General features: G+C 45.9%; 1 protein-coding gene across 2 annotated transcripts in view; it reads right to left on the bottom strand.

Moving 5' to 3' along the window:
- Positions 1-15615, bottom strand: part of Fs(2)Ket (Importin subunit beta Fs(2)Ket) — a 64732-nt gene that overhangs the window by 38028 nt on the left and 11089 nt on the right. For both annotated transcript variants that reach the window (XM_037412318.2, XM_037412317.2), the window contains exons 7-9: positions 11267-11377; positions 10761-10862; positions 3136-3307 (exon numbers count right to left, since the gene is read on the bottom strand). In XM_037412318.2, the coding sequence (XP_037268215.2) occupies positions 3136-3307; positions 10761-10862; positions 11267-11377 (385 nt within the window). The remainder of the gene's footprint in view (positions 1-3135; positions 3308-10760; positions 10863-11266; positions 11378-15615) is intronic.

The raw sequence follows: 15615 nt of genomic DNA, 5'->3' as shown, positions 1-15615 counted from the left end.
AGTTACGGAGCAGAAACCTGAAGACTTACAAAGAGGGTTCAGCTTAAATTGAGGACGACGTAGCGAGCAATGGAAATAAAAATGGTAGGTGTAACCTTAAGAGACAAGAAGAGAGCAGAGTGGATTAGGGAACAAACAGGGGTTAAGGATATCATAGCTGAAATCAAGAAGAAGAAATGGACATGGGCCGGGCATGTAGGGCGTAGACAGGATAACCGCTGGTCGTTAAGGGTAACTAACTGGATTCCCAGAGAAGGCAAGCGGGTTAGGGGGAGACAGAAGGTTAGGTGGGCAGATGAGATTAAGAAGTTTACGGGTAAAAATTGGCAGCAGCAAGCGCAGGACCAGGTTAACTGGCAGAGCATGGGAGAGGTCTTTGTCCTGCAGTGGACGTAGTCAGGCTGGTGATGATGATTCTGTAAGCTGTGGTATGAAGTTGTTGGCAGCCGAAAAAGAAACAAAAAGCTAAAGTTTGCGAAGAAGTGATGTGTTCAGTGAGAAAAAAATAGTCACACATGCGATCATTGTGTGAACAACCTAGCCAAGCTTCAGTGCAGTCATTCGCAAAGTGCTACTTAATACCTCAATAGGAGGATTCTGGATTTTAAAAAAAAGCATGTTTACTGCCCAGAAAACATTCTTAAAAAATTTTCATGCAGACATGCTATATAAGAAAGCACAATTACTCAAAGCTAATATACACTCAGACTTCTTCATAACAAAAAAATAAGTTCGTCGTATCCAATAATTCTCTATAAAGATTATTCCTAACACTATCTTATTGCAAGGCTTTTTTATTTACTTCTTTATAACAAATATTTCATTACATCCACATTCATCACATTGAGGTTTGAGCGTACACTAAGGAAGAAACTGACAACAAAGCTTTGAACGAACAAGTGCCTCATTGTTTGTTCTCTTTCCTAGACAAAACAAAGCCCACACCGTATGGTGAAGGGGCTCAAAACTTCATCAAATATGTGGATCGTTGTGGATGTTTTATTTCGTCTAAAAGGAGAGCACAAGCAATGAAGCCCTACACGACGTTGGCAATTGTGCCCCATGTCTGTATCTTCAGAGTGAGTAGTGTAGGAACCAGCTACAGTCGACTCCTCTTAAACGGGACTCGAGGGGGTTCCATAAAACTGTTATCAGTAGTTTCAGTTAAGCAAAGTACACTTATTTAGTAAATCAAAAATTTTATTCAAATTGCACAAACCTCCCCTTACTCATGAGGATGAGTAGGAGAAAAAAAGGAATGAAGGGTGGTTTGTTTGGCAAGCTTGAGTTGTTGTTTCACAAGGTGCGCACCCATGCCTGACAAACTAGCCAGAAATTCTGGACAAGCCTCATGCTCAAAATAGTGCTGCGTAAGTTCAACAGCCTCTTTAGCTGATCAGTCTGGTGGCACCACTGCACTAGCAATGTTGTCATCACATTCATTGCTGGAAGGTTGATCCTCATTTCGCACTACAGCAATCATTTCCTCAACAGTCTCCTCATGACAGGTACGAACATTTTCATCAACTGAATCATAGTCCTGCAATATGAAAGTGGCAGAGGGCACGACCTTACTGAATACTCCCTCAATGTTGGCATCAGCGGCGCTTTCTTCTTCATCAGGCACTGCTTCTTGCACTTGAAAGCCAGCATGATGAAAGCATCTGTGCATCGTTGTTGCCTTCACTTGCCCCCCCCCCCCCCCCCCCCCCAGGCACGAGCCAAAATGTGGATGGCTGCCAATAAATCTATGCTGTAGCATTTCCCGCTGTCTGCACAAAGCATTCGATGGAGCAATTGTCTGCGGTAATGAACTTTAATATTCCGAATAACCGCTTGATCTGTTGGCTGGATCACTGCCGTTGCATCGGCTGGCAAGAACTCCAGAGTGATGGCTTGGAGTCTTTTAACCTCACCGTGGGCTGGGCAATCATCCACAATGAAGACAACCTTCCTGCCTTGTAAATCTTGTGTCTTCTTTCCCTAGCCAGTTTTCGGAAATGACCATGGTCATCTACACTCTTCTGTTCGCATGGTACGCAACAGGAATGTGTTGAATGCCTTTGAAACAACGTGGGTGCCTTGATTTTCCAATTACCAACAGCTTCAATTTCTCATCTCCTGCCATGTTTGCACCCACCAGCACAGTGATGCGATCATTACTGCGTTTTCCTCCACTACAGGCTTTGCCTTTGAAGGCGAGAGTCTTTGATGGAAGCACCTTATAAAAGAGACCCATCTCGGCGACGTCGAAGTTGAAGACGTCTCGTGGCTCAAAAAGCTAATCAAAATTTTCATAAGCCGCTTTGTGGTTAGTCGGTGCAAACGTGCCTGTTGACTGCAGCACTCTCACCCGAGATTGCTTTGAAGACTAGGCCATGGAATAATTTGAAGCGGCTGAGCGGCCCGTCGCTTAGGACGAAGTTCTCAACACCCATTTGCATGGCGATCCCTCAAGTTTTCTGCTCGAGAAATGGTGTGCTTGTAATTGGAGCTACGTGCACGCTTGAACCACAGAAAAAAAACTTTTTCTAGTTGTTCATAAGGCTTCGTCCGCATCCGCGTCTGTTTAGATGTAAAGGTCCTATTCTTTAAAGCGCCTTCAATCTTTTCTCCGTCTTTGCAGATCCGCGACAGCGTCGATTTCGGGATGTTGTATTTTTTCGCCACCTCCATTTTGGCCACGCCGCTTCGATCGAGCTCCTGAAGAATTTGCAGCTTTTTTTCAAGCTAGAGTGCATGGTGCGGCCACTTCCTCTCTATCAGGCTGAAATAACACAGTGATCCACTTCACTTAGCTGCACAAACAGGCCTATCACACAACTGACTCGCCGACTCGGCTCCCACAGCCACTTCAAGCGAGAATGGCTACTGGATTGGCTTGTCTCGAGGTGTTGCCATAGTTGTGAGACTACCTTTGACCTGAGCACGTCTGTGCTGTGTTTAGAGTTTGTGCCGTTTAACTGTAGATGACCAATAAGCACCGCTTCGATTAACCGATGAATTTTACTACACAACACATAGAAATCCAGCCAAATGAGCCCGTTTAGTTCCATTAATGAGGCACTTTCATTCAAGCGAGTTTCGTTTATTGGGAGTCCACTGTAATTGGATGAAAATGAATGCAGTACTCACCGAATGTCATGACTGCAGCGTCTCGATACCTCCAGTCGGGATGCTTGATGTGCTCCCGTACAAAAGGCAGGCTGTGGGAAATCATATCGTCCTCGCAACAGCTGGCCATCAGCATAAGGCAGACACCAGCTGCTTTGCATGGGTTCCAGTCATCCTCATCATCATGCTCCTCCTACAATCACAAAAACAAAGAGAGAGAGAGAGAGAAACATGGAACTTTTGTCTTCGCCCCTTGGAACAGTGGAGCGAAGAATCGCAGACGGTAACAAGGAAAGGCAGGACAGAGCGGGAGCACAACGTTAGCGCTGCGTCCCGCCTTGCTCCGTTGTCGTCAATGCGATTCATTGCGCTACTGTTCTAAACTTAATCTCCACCCTTGAAACCACAGCCGTAGCAATTGACAGCTGCTTCGCAGCACACAAAAGCGTGGTTGCTACAGGTTTACATTTCGCTGATCTTCTAAGAATAAAGTTAGTTCCGAGCGACACCCTTTTTGCTCTGTCCTCAATTTTCTTCCTCGATGGTACGTGTCTTTTGTATTTCAGTAAGCATGTATCAACTAGCCAAAGAAAGGTTTCACTAAATGAATTAAATTTTGTATGAACCACACAGTGCTTTGCAAGCTTTGAGAGACTCGATGTAATACCATGTACACAAGAGAAATCGAACACAAGCTTGCGATGGTCACAAGAAAAACACACGAACCCCACCACATGACCCCTACCCATAGGTCGGCACTTTGAGAGACTACTCACTCATACTCACTCACCACAATTTTTTCAGCCTTCCCCCTCACTCACGTTCATACTCACATCTACTCCCACTCATAGGCCCTCACTCACGTTCATACTCACGCCTACTCGCACTCATGAGTACTCACTAAAGTTCACACTCATTCCTTCTCACACTCAAAGTACTTACGTTCTTACTCACGCCTACTCACACTCACTCCTACTCACTCACATTCATACTCACTCCTTCTCACACTCAAGGTACTCACTCACGTTCATACTGACTCCTTGTAACACTCAGAGTACTCACTCACGTTCATACTCACTCCTACTCACACTCATGAATACTCACACTCATGAATACTCACTCACGTTCAAACTCACTTCTACTCACACTGGAAGTACTCATTCACGTTCATACTCACTCTTACTCATACTCATGAGTACTCACTCACGTTCAAACTTACGTCAACTCACTCTAGGCCCTCACTCACGTTCATACTCACGACTACTCACACTGATGAGTACTCACTCATGTTCATACTCACGCCTACTCACAGTCACTCACGTTCATACTCACGCCTACTCACACTCATTGTTCAAGGCTCACGTTCATACACACGACTACTCACACTCTTAGAGAAACACGGACTGCTGGGCGAGTTGGTAATTCATATTAACTGAGGTGCGCGAAAAATTGAAGTACAAAAGGAAGACACCTCGAGACATCGCGCCGTGTCCAGGTGTCTCCTTTTTGTACTTCAATTTTTCGTGCACCTCAGTTAAGACTCATAGTTGCTCACTCACCTTCATATTCACACCTGCTCAAGATCATAAGCCCTCACTCAACTCCACGCTCACATAAGAATTCACCTTCATACTTAAGCCTACCCATACTCAGGCGCACTCACCCACGTACTTTTACATTCACATACTCATCATCATCACAGCAGGACGAATGCCTCTCCCCTGTTCCGCCAGTCAACTCGGTCCTTTGGTTGCTGTTGCCACTTCATACCCGCAAACTTCCTAATCTCATCTGCCCACCAAACTTTGTCTCCCCTTTTCCCTTCTCTTGGAATCCTTTCCTTCTCTTGGAATCTACAAAATAACCAGCAGAAAACGAAAGTAATGAACAACAACCTCGAGAGAAAACAGCGCTTCGAGATAGGTGGCAGTGCACTTGAAGTTGGAAAAGGTATGTACGTCTACTTGGGACAGCTAGTACCTGCGGAGCCGAGCCACGAGACTGAAGTAACTAGAAGAATAAGAGTGGGGTGGAGAAGATTCGGCAAGCACTCTCAGCTCATGGCTGGTAGATTGTCACTATCTCCTCAAGACGAAGGTATATAACAGCTGCATCTTGCCGGTACTAACCTACTGAGCAGAAACCTGGAGGCTTACAAAAAGAGTTCAGCTTAAATTGAGGGCAACGCAGAGAGCGATGGAAAGGAAAATAGTAGTTGTAACCTTAAGAGTCAAGAAGAGAGCAGAGTGGATCAGGGAACAAACAGGGGTTAAGGATATCATAATTGAAATCAAGAAGAAGAAATGGACATGGGCCGGGCATGTAGCGCATAGGCAGGATAACAGCTGGTCATTAAGCATAACTGACCGGATTTCCAGTGAAAGCAAACGGGTTAGGGGGAGACAGTAAGTTAGGTGGGCAGATGAGATTAGGAAGTTCGCGGGTACATAATAGCAGCAGCAAGCACAGGACCGAGTTGAGTGGCGGATCATGGAAGAGGCCTTTGTCCTGCAGAGGATGTTGTCAGGTTGATGATGAATATTAACATTGAGGTTGCGTAACGTGTACTCAGGTTACTCAAGAAACAATCGAGCTTAACAATTGTCGCTTTCTTTTAGGGTCGGTAGGCTCCACAAACAGGCAATGACTCAGCGCAATTACGACGCACCTGCACATTCATTTGTGTGCCATGACGCGTAGAAAACGCTGAGACATTGTTTAGAATCTCAGTAATGTGTTACAAGCACTCAAACGTGCTTTCGTAGGCTACGACGCACGCGCGCGAAATAGAGACGCTCTCAACAGCTTCAGTATACTACACGGCCGCCGCTATGATTACCCGCCAGAACCCAAGACGTTACCATGCCATCCGGCTCGGCCGCTTCGTTCGTTCCACTGCCCATAGCCCCTTCTGACTGCACTAGCCGGACAGGTGGGCGCCGGGGTACCGCGGCCAGTCCGGCCCCCCGGCCACTGGTAGGTGTTCTGTGGCCCAGCGCGACCGTCGACACGGCGCCTCCCCTCTCTGCCTCGCCTTCAGATGGAATGCGTTGCGTACGGCAGTTTTGCATTCTAGAAATTGTGCACATCTTCGAAGATGTTTTCCTTCCTCTGTGGGTGGCGCTCACGCGAAGACTTCGTTGGCTCCGTGCCGGCACTGACAATTGCAGGGGGCCTTATTTATGAATTTGCGGACACGGTTAACGTTCATTGGCAGTGTGCGTATGCAGGGTTATCGCGGACAGCCGAATGAAACGGTAATTAACGAGTTGTGTTATGTGTGTTTTTGTACTAGTCCGCGTTATGTGAATGATAGAATAAATTATCAGGGGTGATTGGGCGCTTATTGCACATTGTGTCTGCACTGTTGAAGGCATAATAGGCCGCCGAAAAGTGAAACGAGGGTAGAGATTGAAACGGCGATGCGAACAGGGTCCGATTACCCTATCGCATACTATACTATTGACGGCGAAGCTCTACCGCCCTCCAAGCTTTTCTTTTTTTTTTTCTTAATGGGGCACTGAGAAGGCGAAGTTTGCACACAGCTTCGTGCTTGAGAGGTCATGAGATCACTTAAGGTTTTTGTTCAAGGCAACCTTCACTTGAGGGACAACGCAAAGATAGAATCTGCAACATCGCTGTGCACAATGTGCGTAGCGCACACAATGTGCTTTCTCTCGCAGGCCATTTCAGCTCTTTTTTTTTTTTCGTCGCTTGCGCAGTGCATTTCTTTTTTCTGAACCGGCTCGCACAGCGATTTTCGTTAAAGGGCTTCTCAAGACGTTGTTTTACATGTATAATCAGCACGTTGTGTAGACTGAAGCGCAAGAGGTAAGTGCAGCAAGAACGGTAGCTATAGGAACAGGCAGCTCAAAGTTATTCAGCCTAGAAAATTCAAATTACAATAAAATGGACGGCTACTCTCAACTCGAGTTTTGCACGGTCACCTCGCCCCCCCTCCCCCCCCATCTGATGTAGGATGGCTCCCCCAGTTTCCAAACTAACTGAAGGCTTTTACGTACAGGAAGCTTGCATGCCATAGTGCCCGTTATTTCCAACGTATTGAGGACGCCGTTGCGATGGTTCAAATATTTATCACACTCATAGTAACTCACTCATGTTCCTACTCGTTGCTACTCACACAGCAACTCACTAACCTTCGCAGTCAAGTCTACTCACACTCATGAGTACTCACCCACGTTCGTACTTACTCCTACTCACTCACGTGTTCATACTCTCTCCTTCTCGCACTCAGAGTACTCACTCAGGTTCATACTCACTCCTACTCACACTCACAAGCTCTCACTCATTCCTACTCACAATGATGATTACTCACTCACGTTCATACTTACGGATACTCACACTGATGAGTACTCACTCACGTTCAAATTCACATCTACTCACACTCAGAGTAGTCACATTCATACTCACTCCTATTCACACTCAGAATACTCATTCACGTTCATACTCACTCCTACTCACACTCATGAGCACCCACTCATGTTCATACTCACTTCTACTCACACTGAAAGTACTCATTCACGTCCACACTCACTCTTACTTATACTCATGAGTACTCACTCACGTTCTACTCACTCCTACTCATACTCATCAGTACTCACTCATACTCACACTCACCATGTTCAAATGAGTATGAATGAGTGTGAGTGAGTGTACTCATGAGTGAGTATGCCGAGCTATGCCCCTACCATATAAACTGGATTGTAGGGCAAGTGGAAATATAAGTTGACTCCCCAAGTCCAGGCTATTGAAAAAAAAGGGAAAACAACCCAAAAAGTGCTGAAACACATTTATTTTCGAATTGGGTGCACCGCCCTCCTACCATTGGAGCTCCCCTCAACCACCATCACAAATGTTCCTATTCCTCAGATGAAGCACCACTGTCTTTGAAGACAACAGTTTGTTGCTGGCCGCCTCCCACAGTGCATAGTCTTTCGTGCCATCCAGCGAATTGCTGATGCAACATTTCTTGAAAGCATTTTCCACCATGGAATCTGGCAAGGAACGCCAGGTGAAAAGCACCCAGCCACAAAGAGTCGCAAGCAAAGGCCTCTGTAGGCGGCCCATCGGTGTCTTCGCAAAGTCTGCGAAGACCGACTTTGCGAAGACACCGATGGGCCGTGTTTATGGCGTGTTCTCACTCACTTCGCACTCAGCTCAGCATGCCCTTCGCACGCGCACAGAAACGCATAAACAGCTGTTCAGTTGTCCGAAACGAATCGTGAAATATCAAAGTCGGTGAGGCCGTGCAAACCCACCGGCGCCACAAAACGATTTTTTGACCACGGCCGCCGATTCTTTGAACACTGGACGGGCGCTGATTCAGGCCGCCGTGCTTTGACTTATGTGCGCGCAGGCACTCATTCAAGTTTATCTATGTGCGAGTTGGGCGTTTCGCAGACCTTTCAAGCAAGCTACCCGACCTGCCTGCTTCGCGCGTGTTTTGGTTTTCAAGGTTGCCCTCCCCCCGTATTCTCCCCTCTCTTCACTCTATCACAACTCTGCCCTTCTCTCGCAAATCTGCTCTCCTGTCTTGATCACAACCCCTTTGCCAGTCTCCACCGCTCCGCGACGCAAGCCCCAATGTATCGAATTAGTTTCATTTCCAGAATAGAAACGGGCCCAGAGCTGTTCCACGCGTTCCGGTATATGTCTCGTGTGTGCGCGTTTTGCCTGCTCTTGGTGTGAGTGTGTGGTCACTTGGCAGACCGGGAGGGCTTGCACGCTTTTTCCTGCTGCACAACGAAATGTCGAAAATGCGACCGCTTGGCTTGAGCGTAATCCGCGCGTTAGGCGCTGTGTTGCAAAGTGCTTGTTCATAGCTGTTAACCACCTGGCAGCCAACTTGCCCCTTTGGGCGCTCCGGTATTCAGCTGTGGAGATGGTGAATATTTCGAGGGCGGCGGTGACGTCTACATGCACGCGAAACTGTCTTCGCGAGGCCGACTTCGTCGTCGACGTCGGGCTCGATGCCGAGCCTGAAGCTTCCGAACAGAACCACTGCGGCGGCGATTTGTGACAGCGCGCCATCGACTCCGACAAGGGAGAGCGGGTGGTACATCTGTTGCGATGGTTTCATTACAGCCGATGATACCAACACTGTGGAACTATGCACGGACTAGGGCATTGTGAATGAAGACGCGGCAAGAGCAATTTGGAGGAACCGGATTGCGAGAACCACGAAACTTTGTAGCCAGTGTCTCATGCAGCTTATGGCACAAGCCTCGGCGAACGAGCACGCTGCCGTTTGAAATAAACTCGAGACCCCCCTTACCGCTTCTGCTCTTCGAAACACGTGCGTCTCTTTTTTGGGCAAAAAAAAGTTAGTGTTTTCACTCGCAACTTTTTTAAAAGCTGCGTTTCATTTGCTGCGAACTTCGGGATACAGCGAATGAATGTCGCATAAGGCTCAGGTTTGTTATAAGCAGGCTCGACTATATTGGATTTGGATGCGAATATGGCCGCGTCTGGCTTCTGACGCACATGCAAGCCACACATTGCCAGACAGTGGTGCACTGTCTGCTAGACACCGCTATACAAGACGAGGGACGACTTTAGCTCGTTTTATTGAAAATATCTCCACTTATATTTCGGTTTACGAAGTATATAGATGCACTTATGAATGTATACCACTTACTTGCAAAGACAGGCAATTTATTTCGAGCTTGTTTACTGAACACTGTTCGGCTAGTTCTTGCAATGTTTGAAGACCTCGACACACAAGGTTAATTACAGTGTGGTTTCTATGTACCATCAGATACTTGTAAACAGTGCTGCATTGTTGTTATCAGATAGCAACACTTAGAAGATATCCTCCAAAGCTATTAATGTAAACAATTACACATAGTGACTTTATGATAACAGCATGTAACTCCTCCTTCTCCCAAGATACTATTTCACGCTGCCGTTTGAAATAAACTCGAGACCCCCCTTACCGCTTCTGCTCTTCGAAACACGTGCGTCACATACTTTTTTGGGCAAAAAAAAGTTAGTGTTTTCACTCGCAACTTTTTTAAAAGCTGCGTTTCATTTGCTGCGAACTTCGGGATACAGCGAATGAATGTCGCATAAGGCTCAGGTTTGTTATAAGCAGGCTCGACTATATTGGATTTGGATGCGAATATGGCCGCGTCTGGCTTCTGACGCACATGCAAGCCACACATTGCCAGACAGTGGTGCACTGTCGGCTAGACACCGCTATACAAGACGAGGGACGACTTTAGCTCGTTTTATTGAACATATCTCCACTTATATTTCGGTTTACGAAGTATATAGATGCACTTATGAATGTATACCACTTACTTGCAAAGACAGGCAATTTATTTCGAGCTTGTTTACTGAACACTGTTCGGCTAGTTCTTGCAATGTTTGAAGACCTCGACACACAAGGTTAATTACAGTGTGGTTTCTATGTACCATCAGATACTTGTAAACAGTGCTGCATTGTTGTTATCAGATAGCAACACTTAGAAGATATCCTCCAAAGCTATTAATGTAAACAATTACACATAGTGACTTTATGATAACAGCATGTAACTCCTCCTTCTCCCAAGATACTGAATAACTGTTCCAGGAATAACAGCCCAGGGCTAAACATGGGCACAAGACACATATTTGGGGCTAACCTGTTTGGTGAGTGTCTGCACTAAAATGGGCACCAGGTACTGCAGCGCCCCTTTGGCATAAAAGCGAGATGTTCTGGCTGGAGGGCGACCTTGCTCACTTGCCTGCAACCACACAAAACGGATGAAAACACAACTCGAGAACAATGTTTGACACACAGCACATGTAAAACAGCCCCAAACAGGGCCATGAAGGTAAATACTCAAAAATCATAACCTACATCTACCGACACCATTTTCAATGCTAACATCTCTTTTTTTTATGTTGCAACTTCAACCATCAAACTACCCCACTTAAAATGTTTTTTTTTTTACATTACTATTAGAAATATCTGCTTGAGCTGAAACCTATGAAATCAATGGCTGCCCAATAAGTTCATTCAAAACCGGCATGACCCGAATTGCGATAAATTGGCCATTACAATACAAAGAGCATTGTTCGCTTTATATGTCCGGTTAGAAAAAGACTTTGCACACCTCCCCAGACTAGCCATTAGAATGTAACTCACTTCAGAGGCTTCAATAGAGAGGTCCACTTCCTCTTCACAGACGTTTGACCAGAATTCGATGCCCTGCAACGCTACTTCGTCGATATCACTCTTCATTGCCTCCATAGTGATCTGCAAAGAAATCAAGGTTTACCATTTTAACAGAACTCCAATTTTAAAGTCATGATGATTCAAATGTGTCATCCCAAGGTACTCCACTACAACAATAGCAGGGAGAAGAATGTCAGCTAGCTATCGAACTGAAGTAAAAACATGAAGAGCCATGTGTTGGCCAAAGAGCCACACATGGCTCTTTGGCCACACGTAGCGCGACCTCTGTACAGAGGTCGAGCTGCGGACCACCTCGAAATATGGGGTGAAATCTATGGACATATTTTAAGGAGGCAGACTGGTCTTTGGAACCAAAAAGTGACAAAAAAATTCATTTTTTTAAAACTGACATATTTGGTTTTTGTCAAGCCGCGGATCACCTCGAAATATGGGGTGAAATCTATGGACATCTTTTAAGGAGGCAGACTGGTCTTTGGAACCAAAAAGTGACAAAAAAATTCATTTTTTTGAAACTGACATATTTGGTTTTTGCATGTATTTTTCTATCTCTGCAATTTTCCCACACCAGAAAGTAGTAATTTTTTTTTTGTACTGTCATTCTAACTGTCAAGATTCTTGGTGTTGTTAACATGCAGAACCTGCAAAAAAAATGGGGAACAGACTTTGAGGCTTCTTTATAATTGGCCGGCACCTGTGTTAGAAGCTCTGCTACGAATTTATGAGCACTTTTATGAGGATTGCAAAACATGCGCACCGTGATTGTTGCTTTTTGAAGAAGCTGTGCGTTTTCAGTTTTTTTCCAATTTTCTCAAAAAAGTAAATTTACAACTGTTCAGTTTTGAGGCCTCAATACTCTGTAGTTAGGGCAGGTACAACAATCATTCTTTTTGCAATGGAAACCTGTATGCGTGTAAAAAGCAACTATGGGAGCAGATTTTAGAGCACAAGCCTCATCAAAACTCATCAAAATTGTAATATGATTCCAACTGCTTTTGAAAATGGATTGTTCATTTTGCTGTAAAAAAACCAATAAAGGCCTAAAAACAAAAAACTTGCATACTGTCACTTTTTAGTCATTAGTTTAAGTTGGCATATCTTAAATATCACTTTTAATTAAGCACTTTTTCTATGGAAGCCTTAAACAATACGGGGTGAACTTAAGTTATCTCAGGAACAATATGAGTCACAGGAAAACTAATTAAATATTTGAAATCAGCAGAAAAAGCTGCATAACCCTGTGCAGTTTGATCAAGATGACTGAAGAAATAAGCAAAAAGATGTGTAAGACCAATCTGCCCCCTTAAAAACGTAAAAAATGACTGAAGTTTAAAAAGCGGATCCCTATTGATGAGCATGACAGGATGTAGCGGTAGTTGTCGGTAGAGCAATAAAAAGTTTTTTCCTCAAATCACTACAGTGAACTGGAATGTGGAGTATCCTAAGTGCATCTCCGCATTTTTCACATATATGTAGGTCATCGCCAGGCAAAAGGTATGATGTGTCGAGTGTGTGTGTCCTATCTACAGCCTTGTAAGTGTAGCTTGTATGTAGCATGATCTGGACACTGGTGGCCAATTTCCAAGTATCGGTTTAATAACATGTACAGTCGATACCAGATATATCAAATTTGAATATATCGAACAGTTGAAAAATTCCCTTGAACTTCCCATGCAAAAGTATGGGACCGGTGCACCCGTATATCACTCCCGCACCGCGGGACATCCATTATATCGAACGCTGCGCCGCGCTGAAGCCAAGAAAGTGCATTTTTCCTAGCAAATATTGATCAATTTTAGGCCGTGTTCTAACAAGTTTCGATCCTTTTTCACGCACAGGCGACGAAAAAAATGGGTGTTATTCCATCGCACCGATTTGGTTAGTTGCGCGGCACTTGCTATATCTGTACGTTTGATGCACGATCTGCAGGTCTTAGCGTGCGGACATAACGATTTTTCAAAAGACCGATTGCCGAGGGTACCGAAATGAGAATGGGAAGTGACTGCAATTTCAGTGCAATGTTTGCATGTGGTTGCCTTTCATAAAACCGCGTAACAATATAAAAGCTGATTACGTCTTTTGAGAGGCCAGGGGCATGTTGTGCGCACCCAACTTCTTAGGAAAACTTTTCTTTCACGATTGCCAATACATCCAAAATGCTGTCAGAATGCAACTTGTAGCAAGAAAAGCACTCTGTAAACATGTTTTCTAGCTTGCTCACAAAACTGTACAGGTGGCTAGATGGATACAACAGTCCACCTTTGTCACGAAAGGTGGTTAGACGAGTGAGCTGAAAATCTCCTTGAGCTGGCATCGTGAGTAGTGTTATGCAAACTTCTGTTTGTTTTAATGACACACTTTCGCGCAATATAGCCAGCAACATAAAAGATCAGCCTAGAATAACTTCTAGCAATATGCTGGTTGTGGTCAATAGGTGCTGGCACTATAGGCTCATTCACAGTGCTTGCACTGCCAGCTGAATCGTCTTGTGGCAGTGTCAGTAGCAGCATTGATCTCCAGCAATGAAGCTAGCTCGCCTTGGTCACAATTCCCCTGGCTAATTGTTTTCACGAGACCATAAAATGACAGACAAGTAATGGTTAGCAAAAACTGAGTTGGCGTGGGGTGGTCGTTGCTGCTGGATGACTGACGTATAATACCAAATGAATTTTCTAATGGGTCTTGGCTGGTCTTTGATATTATTTATTTATATGCTACTTTCCCCGTCAAATAAGACAGCATTTCTAGCACACTGGTTATAGTCACACGCAGTCCAGTCACGTAGATTATATGCACGTAGTCCCGTAGCCCATACTTCAGCTGAAAATGAAGGTCACACACGGCAGATGTGTCGTCCAGGGCTTTGTCCGCTAGATGCAAATTTCTTTCCCATTGCTTCTTCGGGGCTGCTTCCTTCGGAACGCCGAACAGAGACGGCTTCTTGCTGCCCTTCACGTGGACGTAACCTGTACGACAGCCTGGCGCAAAACAGTGGTTTTGCCGCCGCGGGAGCATTTTAACCTCGTTTGAGGGTCACTGCTTGTCAGGCCACATCAATGTTCGCCGAAGAACCTAGGGGATTGAGGATGCAAAGCGCGACAAGTTCTCAAAGTAACAAAACTCGCACACACCGACCGTCACTCCAAACAGGCAGCAACTGCCCCAGCGCCAACGCTCGCTACATTTAATGCGGCGGTGGCGCCACGCCGCGGAGGCGCGCCGAAGCACGTTTGTGTGACATTGGCGGCGTCACCGCAATGCATGGTGCCGGCCGGCGAGTGAGCTCACTACCCTATTCTAGCTCACTTTACCGCAGCGCCCAAAACACGAGCGAAAGCCAGAATCATACCAAACTTCGCGCGCGCGCCATTTCGAGACCATACGGCCATGCCACGCCATCTTGGTTTTGTACTGACAATGAATTCTTTCTCTCTGGTTTGCCGCCTTTCAGAATGGCGTAAACAGCGCGGTTGAGACGCTATCGGTATTTCCCCGGGATACCATGCAATGATTGGCTTGAGCAGCTCATTCATATCTCGCGGGCGAAAGCGCGCTTGCCCTTGGCTGCTGCGCTGGAAGCGGGGGAGGTCCGCCCCGGCAATGGCACGGCCGGCACGCTCGTCTCGCTGTTGCTCTCTGCTAAGTCCGCCTCGACAGACATCTGCTTATGAGCCGCCTTTATCCTTGTGCTGTATTTTCAATCAGTTTATCTTTTTTTTCTTTTCGCACAAGTTCTGTGCCCTTTATCTTTGTTGCTGTGCATGATGCCGGCGACGAAGCCGAAGATGGTGTAGAAGTTCGGAATGGGAAAACGCGTTATGCGGCTTGTACGAGAATCGAAATTCCGCTTTTCTGCTGCAAGTGCCCAGTGCGTAGACGCTTGCAGCAGCGGAACTGTGCTGTCGGCTGCCACCAGTTCTGAATCAGACACACCGTGGGTACCGAAGCTGCGAATGCATTGAGCGTGCCCAAGATCGCCGGGTCCAGCACGTGCTCTGAATCGCTGTTGAGCGTGACACCGAGTGTTGCTGAGATCGCCAGACTCCGCATATCGTCTGCACCAGGGCCATTGAGCATGCGTGGGCTATCGACCCTTCATCTGCGGACGCATTTCCTAACTAAGGAAGAAATCGATGCGAATGAGAGATGTCGAGACGCCGTTCGCGCTGATCTCGAATCTACGCCAACGACGCCTAAAATATTTGAACTGATGAAGCCGGCTCTTGCCTTTGTCTGAAAAAATATTCCAAACGGCACTTAGAGAAGATGGACGGAAGACTAAAGAGGAAAAGAGCGCACAA

The sequence above is a fragment of the Rhipicephalus microplus genome, chromosome 1, assembly GCF_043290135.1.
Source record: "Rhipicephalus microplus isolate Deutch F79 chromosome 1, USDA_Rmic, whole genome shotgun sequence".
Lineage (NCBI taxonomy): Eukaryota > Metazoa > Arthropoda > Arachnida > Ixodida > Ixodidae > Rhipicephalus > Rhipicephalus microplus.
Note: the sequence above shows the minus strand (reverse complement) of the source record. Positions and strands in the feature narration are given on the sequence as shown.